General features: G+C 37.6%; 2 protein-coding genes across 5 annotated transcripts in view; one reads left to right on the forward strand and one right to left on the reverse strand.

Annotated features, from left to right (window-relative positions):
- The window catches only part of RALGAPA1 (Ral GTPase activating protein catalytic alpha subunit 1), a 262,207-nt gene extending 241,830 nt beyond the window's left edge, over positions 1–20,377 (forward strand). For 2 of the 4 annotated variants that reach the window (XM_029952941.1, XM_029952942.1), the window contains 3 exons: positions 10,601–10,725; positions 12,140–12,142; positions 19,000–20,377. In XM_029952941.1, coding sequence (XP_029808801.1) covers positions 10,601–10,725; positions 12,140–12,142; positions 19,000–19,148 — 277 coding nt within the window. In that variant the 3' untranslated portion in view covers positions 19,149–20,377. Of the gene's footprint in view, positions 1–10,600; positions 10,726–12,139; positions 12,143–17,485; positions 17,540–18,999 lie in introns of all 4 variants that reach the window. The other 2 variants (XM_029952940.1, XM_029952943.1) reach the window with 2 other exon arrangements.
- Positions 20,378–21,392: 1,015 nt separating this feature from the next.
- INSM2 (INSM transcriptional repressor 2) lies at positions 21,393–24,164 on the reverse strand. The gene has a single exon (XM_029952142.1). The coding sequence runs from the start codon at positions 24,162–24,164 to the stop codon at positions 22,500–22,502; it is 1,665 nt and encodes a 554-aa protein (XP_029808002.1). The 3' UTR covers positions 21,393–22,499.
- Positions 24,165–25,972: the final 1,808 nt, after the last annotated feature.

A 25,972-nucleotide genomic window follows, 5' to 3' on the forward strand; every position in this document is an offset into this window, starting at 1 on the left:
ACATTACTATTCACTACATCTACATATTGTACAATTTTTATTCTAGTCTGTTTAATATAAAAACAGTAGATTTAGATGCTATTTGGGGATTTCAGAGAGCAGAGAATGAAGGATGTAAAGCTGAAATTCGTCTTTAACCTTGTTTGACATAGGAATTGCAGTGCTTTTAATCCATTCTTTTCCTTTTACTAAACATAAGGGCTTTTGCCATTGAATTTTTAATAACTCAATAATGGAATTAAAATTAAACTATGGGTCACAAATCTCCCCATTTTCTTCTAACTGCTTTTTTCTCTCAAACACTAGAATACAGCCTATTTAAATCTTAACTTTTGCTTGCCAAACCACTGTTACCGTCCATCTGTTCATGCCAATTGTAAAGAAGGTTTGGTTTTACTGAAGCTTTGCATTTCACATAAGGTATGTGAAGTGAAATTTCACAAGGGACATGATGGATCCTGATTCTTAGAGATAAACCTTTGGGGCCATCAGGGTTGGCATATGGTCCAGTATGATATGAAGGCTTGGGTTCCCTGGCTTCACTTCTTTGGCGTGAAGCTGATAAAACCTGGCTCTTGAGTATTATTTCACTGGACACCAATCATGGGCAGCAGGAACTGCCCATTTAACTCTCTGTGGGAAGGAAGCCCAGAGAGCATTCACAATGGTACCATTGTCGAGTTGCAAACTGCTCTGAACAGCTTGACAGCACTAGGGAGGAGGGGAAGGGGTTGCTTTACTAATTGCTGTTCAGAAAAGAGAAGGAGCAAAAATAGCTGTTGCAGAACTGATGTTTCTACATTTACTTACTCTTCTTGATAGGAGTGTTGACTTTTTTATTTAGCACATATCTACCAACAAAAAGAAAGCAAATAAATATATTTAAGCAACCACCCCTGGAGTAATTCCTTGTTAACATGCCATTATCTATTTTAAACCCACCAAATTATAGTAGAGCAGAAGTGAGTTTTGCTTTATGATATTTTTTATATTTAGGTAAAAATAGTGTATTTTATAACCTTTACAAAATTTTTAATATAAAAGGGAAAATGGATTAAAACCACCCCAATTCATGTATCAGATAAAGTTAAAGACAAACTTGGCTTCATTTTCTTTATACTATGCTTTTTAGAATTCACAAATATCATCTGAATACCTATAAGCTCTGTTAATGTAGAAATGTAAATTAATCTTATGTGTAACAATTGCAAGTGCTAAAATAATCCATTATAGATAAACTAGTTAGCAAATCTTAAGGTCAAATACCAGATTTATTATTTAAATGAGTAGCTGGTAACTATTTCAGTCGTTCCTGGTTCTCTCTTTCTCAACGAAGTCTGCTTCAGGTATCTTTAAAAATGTGAGGGTTGTTTCCTTTTTTATGAAGCATTGTGGGCCATGATATCTACATAAATACTACCCTTGGTCTTTGCATTTTCTGGTCAGTCTAATCAAGCAGTTGGTGGTTCTGATGTAAAGAAACAATTATCTATAACCGTTCATAAAAAAAGAAAAGTAGAGCTTTTTTCAGCCTACAGTATATTTCCATAGCTGATTATTTAAGCTGAACTTAAGTTGACTAAATTATATAGCAATATTATAATCATACAGCATGTCCTTTAAAAGGATCAGAGAGATAGCTTAAGAAAACTAATTTATAATTTTTTTAATGGGATGCCCTTGCTAAGTTGGTAGAAAATCAAATGCATGTTTTGTGAAACAGTCTGTAAAATTTACTAGTCGTTCACCTCCTCACGTCCCCTTAAATGATTTTAGTAAATGGGCACCAGTGCAGTATTTCAAAAACAGTAATTCATTGAATTCCCCTTCTTCCTTTTACTGCAGACTAGATTATATTTAAGTCAAGATTAATGGGTAGATTTTGATGTTAAAGTCCAGTCTCTAAGCCCATCATTCCCTGGAGGCATATAGTGCATTAGTTTAAGCCAATATACTGTTTATCATAGATTCTATGACACAGTCTTAAATGACAGTTTGTCGTACTTTGTAACTACTTACCATGATAATAAATCACTTTTTCTGTACTCCTGATAATTACAGCATTTAAACAAAATCTTAATTAAGTTAGTACACATTTAGGTAGAGATAACACGTAAGTAATTGTACACTGTAAAATTTCACTTAGTTATTTTTTTCCTTTTTGCAATCTTCTAGCAAGAGTCCAAGTTTAGTATTTAGTCCAAACATATACACTCATTTCCTCAGCTTTAATGTACTGAATTTTTTGTTCCCAAAAGGAACAATACAGATTGTTTCTAGTCATCCTCCAATGTTTTTTAAACTCTTAGCCTAATACTTGTGATTCTGAAACAGTTCTCTGTTGACAGTGAAAGTCGTATTAATATGTACGTTAACATTTTCAAGTATATATCTTAGAATGAAAGTCTAAAATTTTAACTTCATAATAAATTTGAGATCTAGGTAACGTAGTTTTTCTTTTAGATGTTTTACTTCATACAATTTTCATTAAAGTGGAATAGATACACATATTTCTTAATCATATTAGTGCTTTTTAGAAACCATCAGTGATTATTGGATTATTAAATCAGGAAGGATTTTTAGAACCTTTAGGGAGGTTTAAATTTTTAATCCTATTTATTTAAGGTTAATCTTTTTAAATGTATTTACATTGAACTTTGGTAGAATTGGGCTTATCAACTTTTTACTTAATGTTTTCATTTAGTAATTGGCTGATTTATGAGCAATTATATATGGTCCAAATTTTATTCAACTCCGGCTTTCAATAATAGGACTATCCTCACACTGCCTTAGCACCTGTTATGGATTTTGAGTCATCTGGCAGCCCATGGGACTTAGATAAAGAAGTACCAGGTGTCCTGCCTGTCTCCTAATTGAGACGCAGTGAAAACAATATAGACTTGGCAGTATGGTTAAAAGGATGGATTAAAGCCCAGCTTTGTCTACTCTGACAAATCACAGCTTTTCCCTCATTGCATAGATAGTGGCAACTACTAAAGAATTTGATTAATATAATGCATCATGAAAACCATACACAATAATTTATTATGACCTGTTGCAGATTTCCAAAGAATTTCTATTAACATAGTACAAATAAACACTATTAATACCAAGATTCATTCCATTAGGGGAATTTTATTTTTACTGAATATGAGTTACACTGCATGTTTCTTGATGAAATTAGCCGCTGTAAGAAAGAAATGGAGTATTAATTTACCAAATGCTTCATAATGTAAGCAAATATATTACTTTCATCTTATAGGTGAGCAGTGCCTAATAAATAATTCATAGGATACTTAATTGCCCTGTATATTTCAAGAAAACATGCCCCTTTACTAAGGCAAATAAATTAGCCATGTGATCCTTGAGATGTACTTGCAAAATGTACCTACATATATCTATATCTCAATAAAATTTTTTTTCATTATTTCTCCAAGACCCTGTGTAATGACATTGCTTCAGAATATTTGAAGATATTTCAAGGTCTTTTCAAACTAAAAAGCCAAATGTGATTTTCTCTTTTTTAGTAGAGCATGCCAAAAATAAGCGTTTTTCAAAAATTGCCAGTCTTCAAATTTAAGCTAGCAGTCATTTTGTTGGCCGTACTTGAACTAAAATGCCTCCTATACCTTTCTTTTCTCCATACAAACCTGAAATCCTTGAGATTGGATATAGAAAGAGCACTGGACTGTTAAATGACCAAGGTTCTAATGCCAACTCTACAGATCAGCTTTGTTTTACTGAGCAAATTTCTGTTTGTATTCTCCATCAAGGCAAGGCTTATTGTGAATAAATGTTTTGCTGATTTTACTAAGTTTACTCAAAGTAACGTTGGTAGATGATGGTTTTATACTCCCTCTAGTTCAGACTGTCCTAAAATACTTAGAGTAAATGATGCCCTGGGATGCCCCACAAGATAGTCTTTTTAAAAACTTAAATATTTAAGTCTGAGTGTTATTTTTCAAGGGCATTATTACCTGTGTTCTTATTAGTGTGCCAGAGCAGTTTTGGAAATCTGCTTAAAATGGTTTTGAAGTTACTCTTCATTGATTTTTATCTACAGAGATTTTCACGACATTTCTTCCCTTTCTCCTTTCTTTACAGATGGCCACTGAAATGAATAGAAATTGTTTATTAACTAAATTTGATGTTTCATACCATTGTAGAATTTATGCAAGATTTTTTTTAAGTTTATTTATGTTGAGAGAGGGAAGGAGAGAGAGAGAATCCCAAGCAGGCTCTGCACTGTCAGTACAGAAGCCAATTAGGGCTCAAACTCACAAACCATGAGATCATGACCTGAGCCAAAACCAAGAGTTGGACGCTTAACCAATTGAGCCACCCAGGCACCCCAAAGATTTCTTTAAGTTTAAAAAATTGTCACAACCAGTGGGGTAAAACATAGCAGTGCTAAATTGTAATGAGTTGGGATTACTTTCAAGATTTATAGAATTTCTTCTGTAGCAATTATGATTTTTTTTGAAGTTACTAGTTTTCTTTTTTCTTGATGTTATACCTTATGTATATATACATTGTGTTTTACTCACTTTTCTTCTTCCAAAGGTCAGGAAGATCAAGGGTGGGTGGAACCAAACGTTCTCACAAGGAGGATTCAAACTCTGTCTCTAAATCCAATCTTAGGAAAGTCCCAACGATATTGGCCCCAAAAGGTTTTGCTTCTGGAGATCTAAATTGAAATTCAAAGAAGGGGCTGTTTATATAACAATCCTCTAATTGACTATGAAAACTTTTTTCATTCCTTCTATAATTTATAAACATTGAGTACTTGTGGGTCTTGTGTTAGGTGCTGGATATATAAAGATACAAAAGACATGGCCTTTTCCCCCATGACATCCGTCTCCCTGTTAGTTTATTAGGAGAACAAGCACAAAGACAAAGGCATACTTGGGGGTGCCTGGGTGGCTCAGTCCATCAGGCATCCAACTCTTGATCTCAATCTCAGCTCAGGAACTTGATCTCAGGGCTATGAGTTCAAGTCCTGCATTAGGCATGAAGCCTACAAAAAAAAAAAGTCATACTTGGTGTTGTTTTTTTTTTAATTTGTTTTTTATTTAAAAAAAAATTTTTTTAATGTTTTATTTATTTTTGATACAGAGAGAGACAGAGCATGAGAGGGGGAGGGGCAGAGAGAGAAGGAGACACAGAACCGGAAGCAGTCTCCAGGCTCTGAGCTAGCTGTCAGCACAGAGCCTGACGCGGGGCTCGAACCCACGATCGTGAGATCTGACCTGAGCCGAAGTTGGAGGCTTAACCGACTGAGCCACCCAGGCGCCCCTTGGTGTTTAATAACTGGCCCTCAGAGCAGGAAGAGGCCCTGATTTGTGGCATTTGTCAAGTCCTGTGATGTGAAAATGTCCGCCATAGCCAATTTCAGTCTACCAACCATCTTACAAATGTGGTGACTATTATAAGTAGTACTCTCCAATTTTTTTTTTTAACAGGCAGAATTCTCCTCCCTCTTTTTACAGTTACTGTTCTTGGGATCTTCTATGCCAAAAAAAAAAAAAAGAAAAAAAAGAGAGGTAAAATTCCTAAGTGCTAACACAGCAAAGGAGTCACAAATACATGCAGGCATGCAAGTGCTTACTAAATTAGGAATTTCAGGATGGGCCTTAAATCCCTGAGGGGAGGACACGGAGTACAGATATAAAATTGCATACTTTGCCTTCACTTAAAAAGGAGCCAATTTTTTATCTTGTTTAGGAAAGAAAACCTTAAATCTGAACTTGAGGAAATTAAATGGTGATATATTTACAATTATAATTTTCATAACTCCTTTTTGTGCAAAATGCTTCATACTCTTCCTGTGTACATAATGTATACATACACACTTCTATTTTTTGAGACTAGTCACAAATTACAGTTGAGCTAAATGTTTACAAAACCTACCGGCCATGCCATGGAATTAGTGATCACAAAACTGAAAACTTTGCATTTATTTATTTAGAATGAGCCAGTGGGAGAGAGGAGCAGAGAGAGAGGAAAAGAATCTCAGGCAGGCTCCACACTCAGTGCAGAGTCGGACGTGGGGCTTCATCCCACAACCCTGGGATCATGATTTGAGCCAAACTCAGGAGTCAGATGCTGGGCCACCTGAGTCATCCAGGCACCCTGAAAGTTTTGCCTTTTTTAAGACTAAAAGCAGTTCAGCATTACATTAGATTATTAAGAAAATTGTAGAGAATGAAGGGTTGTTGCTTCTTTAAAACTAAATCTACTTTTTGGGGCACCTGGGTAGCTTAGTCAGTTAAGTGTCTGACTCTTGATTTCAGCTCAGGTCATGATCTCACAGTTCTGGAGTTTCAGCCCCATATCAGGTTCTGTGCTGATGATGCAAAGCCTGCTTGGGGTTCTTTCTTTCTCCCTCCCTCTCTGCCCTGTGCGCCTTCTCTCTCAAAATAAATAAACTTAAAAAAAGTTACCTTTTATATATCATCCCTATACATTAGTAAAATTGAAAAATATATTATGATCCTCTTGCAGTAGCTTTTCTTCATATTGACTTTTTCTCATGAGCAATCAGTTTCCTCTCATCAAAATAGGGCAAAAGGCCCTCAGTACATACCACAAACATCACCAGACTTCTTCTGCATAAATACAGGTATATTTCATAAACAGACATTGAAAATTGCCCTCAGGGAGACAGCACCTGCTATGTATAAAGACATGAGCCAAAAAGCCAGGGAAACTATTTTCAGCACAGATGTAGGGTGACTTTTGGGTCACCCTACATTTATATCCTTTATCTTCAACATCCCTAGTATATATTAGAAGCAGGTGGTGGTATCCCCATTTAACATATAGATAAACTGCAGCACAGAGAATTCATGTGTCTCTTTCCAGGACCAGGCTGAAACTGAACCTAGTTCTTGACAGCTGGTCCTGATGCAGTGACACAGAGCCATAAATAATTTCATATGTAAGTTTAAGATCAAAAGTAGTTACTTAAAATGAATAATAATGTTAATGAAGCACAGATTAGGTTTAATGTATTTATACTACAGAAAATGTTTAGCTCCCTTTATTATTTTTAGAATAGTAATATTCCACCCTTTTCTGCTTTTGCAGAAAGTAGAAGGAAGGAGGATTAGTGGATAATTATATTGCTGTGATTGCAGCACCTGTGTGTTATTTCTTTTGATTGGCTAGTTCTGTATTAAAGATTCCCACCAGCTAAAAGTCTCCCTCATCAAATGGCTTTTTATTAGCTAGTTTTGGCTTGGGTTGTTTTAAATTTACAACAAAAACCTTAATTCAACTTAGACTTGTACTTTAAATTTTGTTTTGAATTTGTTTACCATTCCCTTTTTATCATCTCCCCCATTTCAGTTTTTTAATTTCAATGCCAATGGCAATTGTGATACTCACAAGAGGAATATAGCTTGAGCTATCCTATTTTTGCTAGCCATCAAGTTTGTGTATGTTGCCCAATTTATAGGTACTAATAACTGTTCCCTAGAGAGTTGCCTTTTAAGGAATAAGCGTCTAATCTATTATGAGGAGATACAGGAATTAACTGTTTTGGATTATGGTTACCAGTGCAGATGCTAACAGCACTGTGTTTATCATCTCAATCACAAAACACCCTATTTATGGATTCAGAACTGTGGTTTAAGTAGTGAGAGTTCCTTATATCTCCTTAATATATATTTTCTGAAAGGGAAGGGAAATGTAAATACTATAGATTAGGTTAGTTTGTTTTGATGTTTTTTATCTGGCTACATCAAACTTCAAAAATTATAAAGGATATTTAGCTTTTAGAAAGTGAGTTACCAAAAAAAAAAAGATGAGTTATCATAAACTATCATTATTTACTAAGCTAACAGTGTTTTCTGACGATAACCCCCCACAAGGAAACTTTCAGACATTAGCCTGCCTAATATGTGATACGTGCTGCAATTTTTCACTGAAATTCACCATTAATGATTTTCACTCACTCAGCCACCTAGACTTGAATTCTTAAAAATTGTTTTAGAAAGCATCATTTTACTTAATGAAGATTTTTTGTAATTAAATAAATACATCATGTGCTTTTATACAAAATGAATACATTATAGCTGGATAATTTTGGTTTGTAAGGCTTTATATTTGGGTGAAATTTAATTATACTGCAAATGTGTTTTACATAGATATTCATTTCTTCCCTTAATAAATTTTACTACATTGGAAATATTCTCCCAGCTTTAGAAATATTAACATTTGCTTTCTTTCTGCCTAAATTTTTGTGTGAACTCTAAATATAATAAGATAAAGTAAAATATTTCATTTATAGGCCCTCTGAAAGTAGAGCATTTTAAAAGCAGGTAGGTGTCTCCACCCTACTTTTCATGAAGCATTTTACCCATTCAAGCAGACTTTTAAAAACAGCTTGTTTTGATAGCAGACTGTTCTCCTGTGGGCCTTCAGCCTTTGCTTCCTGGCAGCACCTTTGGTGCGAAAAGAGAGTGATCAATTGGGAGACTATCAGTGCCAGCATGCATAGAGTGATAAGTTAACACACCACTGGGAATTTCTAGGGCCCACCAAGATACTTCACTTCTAATGTGCTAACAAGCTCATTTTTCTACCTCTTGCCTCTTCAGTTATTTTTTTTCTCAGAAGAGCTTAGAAGTTGAGTGCATCAGGCATAATGAAAAGCTCTGTAGGAGGGAGAAGCAATAACCCCATTTTTCCCTTTTCAGCCAAATAGAAAATTAGTTTCTGGTAATACACAAAGGCCAGTATTTTTTGTACAAGGGGCACTGCTGTGAATCAAAGGACTCTATTAACTGCAGAAAATTCGGCAGCTGTGAATCTCCCCCAATGAAAAAAAGTACTTTCCAACAAGTTGTGAGATATGTGGTATTATTCAGATTGAACCATCAGTTTCATCCTCTTCCACTTATAACCATATGCCTCCTTTTAAAAGTGTGCTATGTTAGTTTTCTAAGTTAACATTCAAAAATATCTACATGATTCTTCCATAAAATTCTTTCCACTGATCATTTAATATAGCACCTTCTTCTGGTGCTACTCATTTGAGAATAATTCTTTTCAAAGTTCAGTTCCAGTGTACAGAACTGAAAATAATGGATTGTAAGAAACTGGAATTCAGATTATTTCAATATTTAATCCACAAAATAAATTGTAACACGAGAAGAAAGTACTCAAGCCATTTGGAGGACAAAAGACATCACAGTCTAAGTACCTACTGAGTATAGTCCTACTTTTAACTCAGCTTTTTTTCTCTTCTTAATCAATAACCTTTATAAATGTAACCAGCTGTGTTATCTCTAATTGAATTACCACTTTAAATTATCTTCCTTACAAGTTTTTTTCTTGGCCTTGGTTGTAGACTTGGTCTGCAATTTCTAGAACTGTAGAACTACAGTAATTGACTAGCACTTTTTAAAAAGAATAAAGAATTTTGAGGAAAAATATTAAAATTGGTTTTTAGAAAAAAGTGAAGGAAGAAAAATAGGCAAATTTTTATTAGCCTTCATACTTCTAGAAATGTCTTCTATCAAGCCTATCAACGTAGCACACGGAGTACAGTGCGAAAACTTTTAAAAGTTGTAGAAGAAAGGTTAACTGATTTCTCAGTTCAGGAACTATACGACACAAAGTCAGCATGTGAGTTTTTCCTGATAATTGTATGTTGCTGCCTGCTGCTCTACATTTTGACAGCCATTTCCATAGTTGCTTTCGTGAACAACAGAAATATTCTCTCTCTTTCTCGCCCTCTCTGTGCTAACAGCACAATCAGGCCTGCTGAAACAGGAAGCCTGGAGTGGGCTGTTCAAAAGCAACAACACTTCAAGGTACTGGTTGCTTGTCAATAATATCAGAGAAGAAAATGTGGTGAAAGGGAAGCACAGTGTTTTTCTGTCAGTGTCAGTGCCCTGTAGATGCTTTGTTAGACAGTAGCTAGGAGTCCTATGGACTCTCTGCGAATGTTCCTGCTTGTTTCAGTGTTATAATTGACTAGATATTTTTTCCTGACATACAGATTCAACTATATATTTATCTTAACTGCATGGAGTTATTCGAGGATTACAGCAACAGTAGTCCTCCATTCAAAATGAGAACAATTGTTGGGAAAATACAGGGATTTTAGAAAAAGAAGATATGCAGGAATTTCTCACAATAAGTCTTTACAAATGAAAAATAGAGAATTTCAGACAGTATTTTAAGCAGCATTCTAATATTTATTGTGTGGCTTTTCAGAGTAAATCTGCAGATTGAAGCTGATTTAACAAGGTAAAATGAGCCGAGGCTGACCTGATAGCAGTTGAATCCTTTCTCAAGTAAATGGTTATCTTTCTTTCTTCCAGCAGTTTAGTAGTAGGATAATTCTTTTCTAATAAATGTCTCCCAGTTGAGCTGCCATTTATATGGTATCCTGAAGAGTAAACTTATGTTAAAAACTGTAATTTTTTTTTTACTCTTTAAAAAGCCATACTTTTAAATGATATGCAAGAATAGTGAATAATTACATTAAGAAGTAATGGCTTAGCAATCATAGCAGTCCTTTTTCATAAGATCTGTTCTTTTCCAAAGTAAGTTGCATTTAAGTACATCCTTAACTGAAGGAAATCAGCTATGAGGAGAGAGCACGATACCTGCAAACAATTGTCCAGCATCACTTAGAACCAACGACATTTGAAGATTTTGCAGCACAGGTTTTTTCTCCAGCTCCCTATCATCATTTACCATCTGATGCCGGTAAGATTAAAAGCAACTTTTAGTTACTTATTACTGGAACTTGAAATGCAATACCCTTTTGTTCTAAACTCTTAAAAGAACAGAAAACTTAAATAAATTTCATCATTAAAACATATTTTCATTATTCAATATTTGAATTTGGCCTATAAATCTAATGCATACTTTTTTTTTTTTTTTACCTAAATGCAGTTCCATTAAAAGTCAATCTTCATAAAAGTACATGCACCACATTTTATCTGAGCTACTGGATGGTGACTTTTGTGTTTCATGGGATCATTACTGAAGTATCTCAAAAGAAATACAAGTTGAGCACACACTCTATCTCAACTTTAGAGGATCAAATTTTATGGCCAGGAATATTGACTTATCTCTAATTTTACAAATAAAGTAAAATAATTAGTCTAGATTTAGAAGTATTCGGTGCAGTAAATTATAGTATTTAAAGATTATAAGAGGGTACTGCATTTTTACAATTAACTAATTTTGAAAAAATCATTAAGAAAATAAATGACTCATGGCCTTCCTATTCTGTAATACTTTGCACTCCTTATGATTGTTTCATTTATTTTATTTTCCCTCTTTAGATCATTAAATATCAGTTCTGTTTATCTGAAGGTAAGACAAAGTGTCAACCAAAACATTCTTTGTTCTTCCCCCATTTCCTTTTTTAAAAATTAGCAAGCGCTAAGCTTGTAACTCAAACAATAAGCAAACTTAACACTGCCCTCATTCATACTAAACATTTCAGAGGTTGTCACTAAATTTCTTCCAGAATTATACTTACTAACCCAGGTCTGCATGAAACACTAACATTGGTTCTGGGATAAAAATAACTAATAATAGAACCAACTCTTGTTTGAAATTAGTTACACCTTGTTGTATTGACTTTGTTTCTCAGCATGAAAAAAAAATAGTACTACTGAGCTGATGAAATGGTGTGTCATTGTATTTTGTAATGTTTTGCATTGTTATTGGGTATCTTAATTCATCAGATAGTTATTCTGTGGTGTGCTTTGCACTGTACTAGGCACTTGAAATACAAAGATGACTATTTGAATGGTGTTCAAGGGAACAGGAAAAAAGAATACAATATATTTGAAGTTCATCCTAAGAAGCCATCAAATTCTCTTTATGATATATAAGTGTTCTCTATATTAATAAGTTTAAAAGGCATAGTAGTCCTTTTCTGGCCTAATTTATTTGAGGAAAAAAAAGGCTAAATCTCAATCGAGATTTAGTTGATAAAATTAAAGTTTTCATTCCTGTCATCTAATTTGCCATTATAAAAATAATCTTACCAAAAAAACTTAGAGCCTTTTCACAATTAATGTAAAACACCTAGCCAAGAAGAATAGTGTATAGACTAAGTTGAATCTTTTGAAAGAGAGATTAAAAGTCTTAAGATTCAGTTCAGTTGGTCAGCACTACCTACAGTTACTCAGTTGGCACAAAGAATGATGGTAAAAGAAAGATATTAAAAGTAAATTAATGAACAACAAAATAAAAACCAGCTAAATACAGCTGGAAATTTCATTTTTTAGTAATAGAGAGTATCTGAAAAATACCAGATTATTAAAGTAGATATGAATGAAATTTTATGTATCACATAGTTGAATATAAATTTCACAACTGAAAAATATTAATAGGACCATATTCAGACTAACTTTCCCCCTTAAATTTATAAAAGCCATCAGTTTTCATGTTGTAGTTTACCAGTTGGAGTCCTTCATATTCCTCCTAATGTTCTCATATTGTGCATTTGGCCAGTTACGTAATGTGGGAAGTACTGTTCTCACTTTCTCAGACATAGTAACCAAGTCAAGGTTCTGTTGGCTTCATTTTTTTTAATGTATTTTACTACTTTATTAAAACTTAGCAGGGTGCCTGGGTGGCTCAGTCAGTTATGCATCTGACTCCAGCTTAGCTGATCTCACAGTTCACACATTCGAGCCCTGGGTTGGCCTCTGCTGACAGCTCGGAGCCTGGACTCTGCTTCAGATTCTGTCTCCATCTCTCTCTGCTCCTCCCCCACTCATGTTCTGTCTCTGTGTCTCTCAAAAAAATAAACATTAAAAAAAAAATGTTTTAACTTAATTATCTCAAAGTAATGTAGATGTGTATTCTAACAAACTTAATACTATGCTACAAAGTATTTACTGTGCTACACAATATTTTCGGTTAATTTTTTAAAGTTTTTGCCCTCAGGCACCATTATAAAAGCATGCACTCTAAATTTTTAAAAGGGTGTTTTTATCTATAATGACTTGTTCCCATATTACTGAATACATTCTTATACTTTTTTCTGCAGACTTTTTAATACTTATGAAGATAAAATTTTAGCAGTGGTTGTCCATTCAACACAAATAGTATAAAATTGGAATATTTGCTCTTTCTATAGTATGATATCTGAAAATGATTATCTTTTTCTTCCAGTCATCCCAAATTTTTATTTTCCTATCATAAACCACCCCATACACATTGAACTCACTATAAAGTTATAAGTCAAAGTGGAAGAAGAAAAGAAATGAAATAACCTCATAATAGCAATAGGGACCTGACATTTACATAGTGTGAAGTTAATATAATTCTATTCAATGGAATAATGTGGAAAAACTCTTTTTTTTAAGTTTACTTGGTTCAAAATTATCTAAAACCTGCTTTCTGGTTAACACTAATCCTATCAACTGTTTGACATTGAAATCCAAAAGATATAATTTTTAGTATTATAACCATGGAAAACATTTTTGGTGTGTCATAGTTTTAATCCATAAATTTCATTTCATAACTGTATTTTCTCAAAATGGACTCTGTGACAGTAGCCTGATACTTAAGGGAAATTATTTTTATCCCTAAGGTCATTGAAGGAGATATTGTGATGTCACACTTTGTTGATCTCCCATAACTACATTACACCATTATTAGATTTTTCTTGTCCTTTATTTAAAAAAAAAAAATACAGGAAAAAAGTCCCTTTATCTTTGTCAGGCATGTGTGTGGAAAATATCAAAAGTTTTATAGTAACCTCCTTTTTTAACTTTTTTTATGTTCATGAATATCTCTCTTCTGACTCAAGTTTAAAATGAATTTTTAAATGAAATTACTTCTTTTCTTGGGCAGATTACATTGGTGGTCCAAAATCTAGATATTTTTCCCTAACATCACATTATCTTTTCAAGTCAAGTCTTTTTTCTTTAATAAAAGAAATTCTAGGATGCCAGCAACCAGAAACAGGATCCTATTTTGCTAAAAGTACACAGCAAATATTAATTAAATTGTCTTTCTTAATGTCAGCATTAAAAACACATATTTTTTTCACTATGAATATTTTTTACTGTCATCAATCATAAATATTTTTAAATGCTTACTGTTTAGTATATCTAGATTAGATCTAAAACTGTTACTTTGAATAAATTTAGTTTTTCTACAAATTAAGTTAGAAGTTTTAGAAGTTTTAGTACTCTAAATATCAGAAGGTTGATTGATGTTTGTCCCTATTATGCATATATAGACATTGGGTTACATATAGGTTTCTATTTAAATAAATGTGAAAATTGGTAATAAGATTCAAATATTTCTATGCCATCAAAATAAGAGATAGGTAAAGTGGTGAAGACCTAAAGTAACCTCTAATCTTCATTCTAACTTCAGGTTTGCTCTTAATTCACGAAATCTATATTGCCACATGTGGATAGAACAGTAGTATGGTCAGATCTCTCTCTTTAAAAGTTATTTTAAACTTTGCTCCTCTTTTCAGGCTTTGAAATGATCTGAAAGAACACTCTGGAGCTCCTCAGAAGATAGTTACTTTATATATATCCTAGGTATTATTTGTAAGTGCCAAGAAGAAAATCAGTGTCCTTCAACACAGAACATAAGCTATATTTTATTTGTTAAGTTTTTAAAACCGATTCCTAATCATCCTTATTTTATCACTAGGCTAACCTGAAATTATAAGCAGCCAAATGTATCCTGTTCTGAGTATTTTGAACTTGAAAATTTGGCCTACGTATTGTTGACCAAGAGGCAAATAATATCAGTCTTAAAGTCCATTAACCTTTTGTGACAATAATTACTGCATTCGGTTTCCACATAGAACATTCATCCGGATGTATAATTTTTGTAGTGAAAATAATAAAAGAATAATTGAACAATTACTGAGTGTCGGGCACTGTGCTAAGCACTACACATGCATTCTCTCATTTAATCTACACGGCAGTTCTGGGGGCCTGGGTGGGCAGGGGGGCTTGTTCAGACTCACCTGATACTTGGTAAAGCCAGAATCTGACTTCATAGTCCATGATCTTAACTATTATAATTACCTGTGTACCCTAAATATTTTCAGTCCCTTCTTGCTGTTGAAATTGGCCTACGACCTGTCATATTTACAAATAAGATATTGTTAAAGATTCTTAAAGATTTTACTTTTCCATCCATTGAAAAAACAATTTTTTTAAATAGATTACGGTTGCCAAGGAAAACCTGTGGGCTTAGGAATTAGACTGATCTGGACTTAAATTATCCACATAAACTCAAGTAAATTAATCTCTTAAACCCAGTTTCACCATTTTTAAGGAGATAAAATATGACAAGCTTTAGACTGACATGTTCTAAGTCTGCAGTAATGGCAGTTTTTTTATATATTAAAAATTAAACCACTTTATTTGCCTGTATTTCTGTACTATTTAATTTTAGGGGTGCCTGGCTGGCTCAGTCAGTCGGGCATGTGACTCTTGATGTCAGGGTTGTGAGTTCAAGCCCCATGTTGGGCATTGAGATTACTTGAAAAAAAATAATGTGTTGTTTCCTTTATGACATCCAGTGGTAGTACATACGTGCTAATTTTAATCAACTCCTTTAACAATATTAAGGCAGTAAGATTTATTAGGGTAATCTATAAACTTTAATAAGGTTATATTTTGTGGGACTATCAGCATAAGAATGGGTAAATTCTTTAATTTTCTCAAAACTAAACAGTATGTTGTATTCTCCACATTTCAATGGTTATATTTTGTAAGAGGTAATTTTCTTTAAAAATATTTCTAATCTCTGTCTCTTCTAATCCTCATCTGTTCTGATTCAAAGTCTGTTAGATGTTACTCTTGTCTGTTTAGTAGCTTTATTATATAGCTACACTTATTTTATACCTGCTGTGTGCTAGGATCTTTGTATATACAGTCATTCATCCCTCACAACTCTGCAAAATAACTAGTATTGTCTCCATTTTACAAAAAAGAAAACTCTTAGGTCAGTTTACCCAAGATCCAAAAGCTAGTAACATGCTAGACTTGGCATTTAACCGGGGACTGTCTTACCCTTGCCCATATTCTGCCTAACACATCACAGTACCTCTTAGTTCAGTATTCACTGGAACTACTTTCAAAGTCACGATATTTCTTATAACTTCAACAGTTTTAAATGGTCATCAACTGTCAGCAAGCAGTACAAACAAAGCCATGATATTTAACAATCCAGTGAGTTCCCTTTTATAATCTGCATAGCCCCCCAAAGTCATATTCATTATAATGAGTGAATAATATATAAGTCAATTATACCATCAAGATAAAGATACAGAGAGAGTACTATAAGACTGTTAGAGATACAGTACATAGGACCCCATAGATACTTTTTACTTGAGGATATATTAATAATAGAAATGATTAAACAAAGCAACATTCTTTATAACTCAGGTGATAGAAATCAGTACTTAGGCAGAATGAGGTGTGAAATGAAGAGTAGGTATCTCTGTATTCTTTAAATCTAAAATTGAGATCTATCTACTGTAAACTGTTTCTAGAGTATGAGTATGCTGAGTATATGCCACAAATACCATTTGCCAGAATTGAAGAGGTACTGATAAGCTATATAACTTAAAAGCCTGATTTGACTCTGTTTACTGAAAGGGGATTTCACACTGCAGGCAGTAAGGGAGACATGGAGAAATTGCTGTTTTTGAGGAAAATACCCTTTGATTTTGGCATACTCAAAAGCAGTATTCTCCAGGAAAACTGTCTATAATGATGGAAATGTCCTATATCTGCATGGTCCATTATGGTTGCCACACTAATCAGATGTGTTTGCTCAGCACTTGAAATGTGGCTAGTACACCAAGGACCCACACGTATATTTTTACTTCGTGTTAATTTTTAATTTCTTGTGGCTATGCCTATCTCTCCGGTCAGTGCAGCTCTAGAGATTTTATGGTTTAGTGATTAGGATAACCTGCTACCAGTACAGTGAACACTTTAAAAGTAGATGTTAGATGGTAGATGTTTATGGAATCTCTCACAGACTTTTTTCTCTTTTTTTCCTGTTTGAACTTGTTAGTTGGTAAGTATAACATTTGAATTTACAAAGCATTGTCCATTGTTAAACATCATCACTCTAATGCATTGCATGCCCAATTTCATAATAAAAACTTGATTACTCTCTTCTCTGCTCCTCAGTTAACACCTGTAAAATTCTGCACTGTGTCTCTCATATCTGTTATCTGTCTTCTCTCTTGTTTCCTCACTTCTGCTCGCTACTCCCATTTCTTCATTCACAACAAAGAAAGAAATGCAGTGATAGTTCTCTTCCTCCCAAAACCTCCGCTAGAAAACATTGGCCATCTCAAGGTAAACAGTCATGGGAAGGCCTCTCATGATTGGCCGGGAATAATATGCATTACCAGAAAAGCATGAGCTGCCGCTCTTCACCTTCCTTCTGCCATCCATCCACAGTGCTTCCCTAAAAAGGGCCATGAATTCACATTCTCCTCTAGGTTTTCCAGTATGGGTCCAGTATGAACCAATTCAGATCTTCAGGAAGAGTAAAGGTGAACAGAAATATATTTCCTTCTCCTTGTGTTTTGAAGGCCAACCTCATTTCAGTTAGAAAAGAAAGAATTGTTGGAGAAATTACTTTGAAAAGAAGGGCAGTTGGACCTGGATTCGAAGTAATGAGAAAATATTCCTTCCCTGATAATGCTTGTTCTTAAGTATAATTGTAACATTTCACCTTAAAAACACTCTGAAGGGTTCTACCAAGATAGATTCTTAATAATATATCTCTCTAAGATCAGTTCCCCTTACTGAACTTTTTGTTCAATATTCATAACTTCAATTTAGGCACAAATGTTTCAGTATATGAAAGTGTTAGTATGATTATTTCCATGTTTGAAATTCCTCTGAGATGCTACATTGGCTAACAAGTATGCCAAAAGTTTTCCTGCAGAGTGAGGCAATGTATAATAAGCCCGCAGCCTGTGCGAGGTGTGTGTGACATACAAAATGAAAATGTTCACATACATAAGGCCCAGCAAATCTGAACTAAAGTGCCTTAAAATATACAGAACTTTTAAATTTTTGTTGTTCTCTTACATTTGCGGGTTGTTTATTTTTTTGGAAGGCTTTTATTTTTAATGTAATTTCTTATTCAGAAAATATCTGAGGGCCTACTGTGTGCAAAGTTCTATAGCATTGCTGTATATTAGGGAATCATAATTCATAGAAATACGTTGCAGAGGTAAAGAAACTACTTTGTAAATAACACAAAAAATTCCAATTTGAATTTGCTTTTGCTTCTTTTAATGTTTATATCTGTTAATTCTACTAGTTACTCACTTTCTGTGATTAGATGGAGTAACTGCAAAATTTTAAGTTCAGGAAAACAAAAGCATTGCTTATCTCTTCTAAATGAAGATATTTTGAGGGGTCAATTTGTCTTCTATTGAATTTCAGAAAAAGAGTTCTTGTTTCCTCCTTCCCCTAGAAATTTCTCTTGCTCTTTTCTAAAAGCATAAATACCCAGCATGTGTAATGGTCTCATAGTGTTGAGTTTCTTTTTAGGACCGTTTGGTGCTGTTATTTTCAAGTTTGAGCAGTGGAGGCCCTTTTCTTGGTTATACCCTGGACCCTAGAGATAGAAATTGGTCCTTCTGTCACCTGCTTCTTACGCCCTTCCCTGCATGTTAATGATGCTTTGGAGCCCTGTCCTGTCTGGCCCACAGATTTTGCTTCCCATTGCTTTTTCCGAGGAGCTTTCTAGTTAGTTCTGTCTCTGGAAACAGTGATTGGTGTTTTCTTGCTAATATAATTACATGAGCCACCAGATGACTGGGTTTTAAATAAAATCTTAGTAGGCCGTTCTAACAGGCAAGTTTTGGCCTTGCTTTTTCCCCCCTCAAAGACCTCATTAAGGGTTGGGATCCATGCTACAGATCAGTAGCAGAAAGAGTATTTCTTAAGGGGTGAGAAATCAGACGACATGTGCTAATGCTCTTGACATTTCCCACAGGCTCCTACCCAGAGATTCTATCCAGTGAAACTCCCACAGCAACGCAGGTAGATGGGGCTGACCTGGCCTCTCCAATGTCCCCTCGAACTAGCAAAAGCCGCATGTCCATGAAGCTGCGTCGGTCCTCTGGCTCAGCCAATAAGTCCTAAGGAGACAAGCAGCCCAGCAGTGTGATCAGCAGTAGCCACCCGAGCACGAACATAGTGTTAACCCTTCCAGGCCTTCGTGTTTGCCACAACTTGCATGTTTCTTCCTGAACATTTATTTAAAAAAAAAAAAAAAAAAAAACACTGGATTTAAATAATTTGTAACTTAATATTTTAGATTTGGGTTGTTTATTCAGTTGGTTTTTCCCCCCAACACTCTAAGCTGCAATATTTTGGGGGGGGGGGAATGGAGTTTTATTCTACACCCCTTACCTTTCTAGATAATTATGTCTAAGCAATTTCACTTTTAATTTCATGTTTAACTCTGAGCCAAAATATAATTGGACAGATAGTCTCATTTTATTTATTGTGCCCCATTGCAACTTTATGGCTCAGTAAATACATGATTTTTTTACAAATGTAAATTTTTAAATTTAAGCATTTATAAACTTATAGCAAATGTTGCAAATCTTAATACAAGGATGTATATGGATTATTTATGTTATGAAAATAAAACACTTAAAATAAATGTGTGTTTAGCATCTCAAATTCCAATTAACATAATTTTAGCATTAACTTTTTCCTCCCAAAGCAGTGCCTCATTTCTTGGCTGTGCAGGTGATCCCTTGCTCTATCTAATAACCAGAAAAATCACTGTGCTGAACTTCAGATTTATGTTCAGCTTCCAAATGTTTTTCTAATGTTTTGCTTTTTAAATGGTATCACTGTTAAATGAATGCCCTTTCTGTTTTGACATTGTGACCCTGTATTATTGGCTGCTGGATCCTGGTGTATCGATGTTCTTTCCTAAATACCAGAAAGAGGGTAATGGGATGGGGAGAAAGAAAGAAAGGAAAAAACTTTTCTGATATAAATGTGTTGCTTAAATTATGTGTATTTAAAAAGAAAAGGGAACATGGCCCAGGAGTCTAAATTAAATCTAATATTAATACTGAACTTGCTGGTGCAGGTTGGTATACATTCCACCCTCCAGAAATATTTTCCTACAGAAAATAAGCTGCTCACATTTGGTTCATATTTTGTTTTGAACGGGCATCTCCTAAGGAAATGTAGCATGACATCAGTACTAACTGCATGTGTAAATACATCATACCGGCAAACTATAAAATATAAATTATGTATCATCATTCATGTAGTATCTACAAATTTGTAACAGTGAAAGAAAAAGATATGGTATTTAATAATACAATAAAAATATTCTTATCACTTAATGTCCATGAGTATCGATTTGTCTTTTCTAGTTCTTGTCTATTTGTCTTTAATATATTTTCAGACTTAATAAGGTAGAACTATGTGATTAATGGAGAGATGTACAGCATAAACCTAGGTTCTATCTTAGCAAATCATGAAAACGAATTTGAGTTCCCTAGTTAGAATACACCCCAAGTTGTTTCTCAGAGATTTTACCATCGTCATTAAAAACTCAGGCAATTTTAATTTTATACCTTTGTAAGAGCTGGCCAGAAACTTTACCCAATCCACTTGGTTAAAACATCAACCAAGCTTAGCCTTATTTTGTTTTTTAAATTTCACTTTGTTTTATAATACACATTCAGGGGAGGGAAAAAAAACTTTTTGCAGAGTTTCTAAATAACCTTTCAGAGTTCCTGTGCACTTAAGTTTTTTTTTTTCTTGTAAATAAAAATAGATTCCTATGAAACTGGAAAACAAAAATTCTTATGAAAGCTTATGTAGAAGATAAGTTCCTGGGAACAAGATTAAACAGTATATACATAGTTTCTCACAACCAAGGTGAAGAATAACAAAAAGGAAAGTCAAAGTAACTGCTTACACATTTCTGTGGTGCTTTCATTTTTTAAAAATGAACAGCTAATGGATTGATGAGTGAAAATGCCAACTTGGAAATGGTGAAGTTAATTAGCATGGTTAACATGATTTTTTTCATCTTTAGATAAAACTACTAGCTTTTTTAAAGAAAAATAAAGTGTATTTTCTGTTGACATTTTTAGGTGGCAAAGTATCTTTAGATTTAAAGCCTTTTGGAGCTCAGTCTGTGCAAGCCATACTTCAAAGGAAATTTTTCCATTGCATTTCTGCACCATTATATTCATTTATAACATACAATTTGTCTTGTCTGTATTCTGTCTAAATGGGTCACTAAGATTCTAAAGTAGGATACTAGCTTTGGGGAGATAAGAAATGTGACTTCGAAAAACAGGCTGTGTTCAATGAGATGCTCAGGACAAACACAGAACACAACAAAGCACCAGCTATGTACATTTATTTGGTCGTAAGCATCTTACAAATACGGGCTGTCTGTCAAGCAATACTCAGCCAGTGTCCCAAACTCTGGCTATTAGAGCATGGGTACAGAGTGTACACTGAATATGGTTTACAAAAAGAAATTCAAAAACAGGTTGCTGCTGAAAAATGAATATTGAATGAAAAGCCATTCAGTTCCATAGTGGATTATAGGTTAACATCTTCCTTAAACTGAACATAGTTTCATATATAACACTGTGTGAGATATACAACAGAAAGATTAAGCAGTTTGGATGAAACCCTACTAAAACAGTCAAACTTCAGAAAATGAGTTGTATATTGCCAAAATCTGTTATTTAAAGATGTAAAGTATCTCTTCCTGAAAACACACCAAAAAAGCTTAAGGTGGGAATTTTGGTGGTATCTCAACTCCAAGTATAAGTAGCACCCTCTCCACCTCCAAACACTAACTTAAGAATGGACTAATGCTTGAGAAAAGGAACGTTTACAGGGAGATCCCCATGTCCCCCCAAAGCGCAAACATCCCCTTACATTTCCTGCCCACAGGCAGAGGTCTTGAGTCTTTCCCCAACCCCCTGAACGTTTGGCACCAATCACATAACTTTTAATTCACAGAATATACAATGCAAGAAATCTGACCCTATTGAGACAGAAACTACATAGGCGCCTGCCATGGCAAGAAAGAAAAAAAAATTAACAACTACCACTTTTGGTAGCTAGAATCCTTTGCAGATATCGAGACATGCACGCATTCACTACGACTTTCCATAGGAATTACAAGTCATATAGGATTCATTAGGGTCTCCAGAATGAGGGGGAAATCCTATTTTCATGGGGGTTAGAGAGAAGGCTTTTAAAGTGACAGTCCTTGACCGCAAATGTTTACCTCATTCATATACATACCTGCTCTAGAGAGGGATTTTACATTTCGCTGTCCGCTTCTCTGGCGGAACATTGACTACTGGGAGTTTTAGGAGAGAAAATATAGGCAGGAAAGAGGGTAAACTTGCAAATTCAAGAGATCCCCACAGAAATTCCCTTGCTCGGTTTCCTCCAAGGCCAACTGCACAATCTTCCTCATCTCGGTCCTCAACAGCCAGGCCGCAACGGCATCTGCAGCAGCAGGACCTGCCGACTTTCTGAGGGGTGGCACTTATTTATGTGCCGGGTCAGCCCCGGGGAGCTAAAAAAAGTGGACGGGCAGTGCTTGCACGAGAAAATTTGCTGAGCACCCCCGTCAGATGCCCCGCCTGGGCTTGGCGCTTCAGAGGGCGCCCCAGCCAGAGCAGGCAGGAGCAGCTCCTCACGGACCGCGTGCCACAGCCGGTGCTTGTCCCTGATGTCTGCGGAAGGGAAGTGCACCCCGCACAATGGGCAGGCGAAAGCGAGTGGGGCACCGTGTTCGGAGCCAAACCCCGGGGCAAGTGAACGAGCGGAGCCTGCCTCGTGAGTGCCTAGGTGCTTGCGCAGATAGGCTTGGCGACGGAACTTTTTGTGGCAATATGGGCACATGAAGATCTCGGATCCCCCGACACCACTGGCACTTCCCGGCCCGGGCACCCGGCGCCCCAACACCCCCTCTGCATAGGGGACCTGAGGCAGCGGTGGCTCTGGGTGGGACACCAGGAGGCCCTGGTGTAGGGCGCTGTCCTTGTGCTGCTCCGCCCTGGAGCTGTCCCTCGCCTGCAGGTGCTGATCCACCGTTTGCTCTGCCCCGCTGTTCTCCTTCCCCTCTGCTAAGAAAGATGCAATAGCCCCAGAGTCTGGGGAGGTTGAGGAAGGAGGTGGCTTCCCGTCGGCTGAAGAGACTGTGGTAGCATTTGCTGCTGAGGGACGGGGTTTGTGCCATCGGCGATGGGAGGCGAGGTTCGCAGGGCAGCTGAAGACCTTGTCGCACTCAGGGCAGCGGTACTCTACGCGTACGATGCGGGAGCAGCGGTGCTGAGCCAGAGCGAAGGGGTCTGCGTACTGCTCCTTGCATAGCTGGCAGATAAACTCCCCCAGTGGCGTGCGGCTGCCCCCCAGGCCCCGGGACGGTGCTCCGGGCTCCTCCTCCTTGATCCTCAGGCCCAGAACCGGGGACGTGGTCACTTCATCTGCAAAGCTCAACTTCCTCATGGCCTTTGGCTTCTTGACTCCAGCGGCCGCGGGTCCAGACGCGCAGCCCGAAGGTGCCTTGGCACGTCGCTCATTGCCAGCGGCCCGCTTTAGGCCTTGCAGAGTGACCGAGAGGGGTGCAGGGTCTGGATGGAGCCCTGGCTCTGGGAATGGTGCCCGGAGCGGCAGCAGGAACTGCTCCCCGGAGGTCGGTGCAGCTGCTGGCGCCGCCGAGCAGGAGAAAGCTGCCACCACGGCGGCACCCCCGGGGAAGGACTCTGCAGAGACGGGTGAGCTGAGGCAGCGTTCCAGGAATGCCCTGCGCAGCTCCACGCCCGCTGGCTTGGTGGGGCTGGGGCTGGGCCCGGGACCCTCCCTGCCATCCACCCTCCACTCCACAGCACCATCCTGCCCGCCCTCCCCTGGGCTCACCCTAGCCGTCTGACAGGACGACCTCGACAGTTCCCGGGCCGCCGCAGCTTCCTCCAGGGTAGGTGGTGCCACCTGCTCCGCACCTGGCTGGGGTGCACTGGAAGCCTCCTCGGGGAAGGGCGGTGCCCCCTGGGACCCCAGCAGGGGGAAGATCCGCTCAGCTAGACGCACTCGGTACGAGCCCCCTGTACGTTTAGTTCGCTTTACCAGGAAGCCCCTCGGCATGGTGAAGTCAAGAGTGTTCGGGGGAGGGGGGGGGGCAAGGAGTAAAGGGGGCGCCGCGGGGGCTGAAAGCTGACAAGCACCGCAGCTACCGGAGCTTCGCCACAGCCGTCATGCGTGGGCTGCCTTTATAGCTGAGATTCGGGCCGGGGGACCACCGGTCGCCTTCAGGCAGGGCTGGCCAATCAGGAGTGGGAGCGGGCGCGGGGGCGGAGTTTTCGCCTAGCTGGGCTCTCAGGGGTCCAAGAGACTGGCTGCGGCGCACGCCCCCACCCCAGCTCGCAGCAGCCTTGGCCTCGGCGCAGCCCCAGCAGCTGGCTTTGAGGCTGCCTCCTCCCCCTACAGCCCACCCGGCGGAAGAAGATACAGAAAGGTAAGGTCCAGAGTGTGAAGATCCGCACTCCCTTCCTCAGCTGCCTCCAGGGACCGTCCAGGGAGCAGGGTGGAGAAGAACCGATGTGTGCCCTCCCTGCGGGTCGGGACCCTGCCGCGCCCCCCCCTCCCGCCACGCGTGGGAGTCTGATGGATGCGGAATGGGAGGAAGTCGAGGGGAAGGGGCTGCGGGCGGCGACCAAGTGGGTGTCCGCCGGGGAACGGGTTAACGTCCTCTGCCCTTATTGAGCTGATGAGAAGCTGCGTCGGAGCGGCAGGGCGGCTAAATCCACCGCCCTGTGCCTACACTTAACGGCGGGAGCACGTCTGCCATCCAGTATCGATCGACACTGCGCGCGTCTGTGATACTATGAGAATTCATCTGGGAAGAAGGGCTCTCAGTGCGGGAGATCGTGCGTGCGGGCAAGCCTCTGGAGCTCAGGACGCCAGCCGGTTTCTGGACACTGGTCCTCAGGGCTTATAAATGTCCCCTCCCCGATGGGAAAAGGAGTGGGGAGGGGAAAGTAGGATCTAATTTTCGACTGTCCTCAGATAAAGTGGTTTCTCTGTTCACACCTTCCACTTGTACTACCCAGAGACATGACTTAGTGCCTAACTGACCTGTTTAGCATGGAGTAGATTGAGTGAGAAATACTGGCAGAATCAGGATTTCATCTGCTTCCCCTTATACAAGTGATACTTTGCAAAAGGTGTGCTATGGACCACATTTAATAGATTTTCGTCCGGTACTCTGTAATGTGCCCAGCACTGTTTTAAGCACTAGAAGAGATGTGAAAGTTTGTAACGCTAGCTGAACTATGAAATGATTAGAAAATATGACATATGTATAATAAAGTGCCAAAAGTCCATAATACATATAAGTACAATGTGAGACTAGGAAGGGGAAAGAACTCAAGTCTCCTTACTAAATCAAATTGGAGAAAAAGACTGAGCAATGTATTTAGACTACAGTATAACAAACAGTTGTAGTCGTCAATAATACACATCTTCACATCCTCTTGCTCCTAAGTGAACGAAGCATTTTTACATGGAGTGCATTATTTGGGGGAAGCTTGGAAGCGATTATATTTTTATACCATTAACAATATATTAGGGGTGCATGGGTGGCTCAGTTGGTTAAGCGTCTGACTTTGGCTCAGATCATGATCTCACGGTTCGTTGGTTCGAGCCCCGCATCGGGCTCTGTGCTGACCGCTATCTCAGAGCCTGCTTCAGATTCGGTATTTCCCTCTCTCTCTGACCCTCCCCTGCTCGTACTGTCTCTATCAAAAATAACTAAAAAACTAAAACAACAATATTTTAGACATTCTACTTAAGTAATCTCTAATATTTTCACACATAAACACCAACCAGAAGGAGATATTATTACTCTCTTTTTTTGATAAGGGGATTGAGCCACAGAAGTTAGGTAAATAACT

The sequence above is a fragment of the Suricata suricatta genome, chromosome 9, assembly GCF_006229205.1.
Source record: "Suricata suricatta isolate VVHF042 chromosome 9, meerkat_22Aug2017_6uvM2_HiC, whole genome shotgun sequence".
Classification (NCBI taxonomy): Eukaryota; Metazoa; Chordata; class Mammalia; order Carnivora; family Herpestidae; genus Suricata; species Suricata suricatta.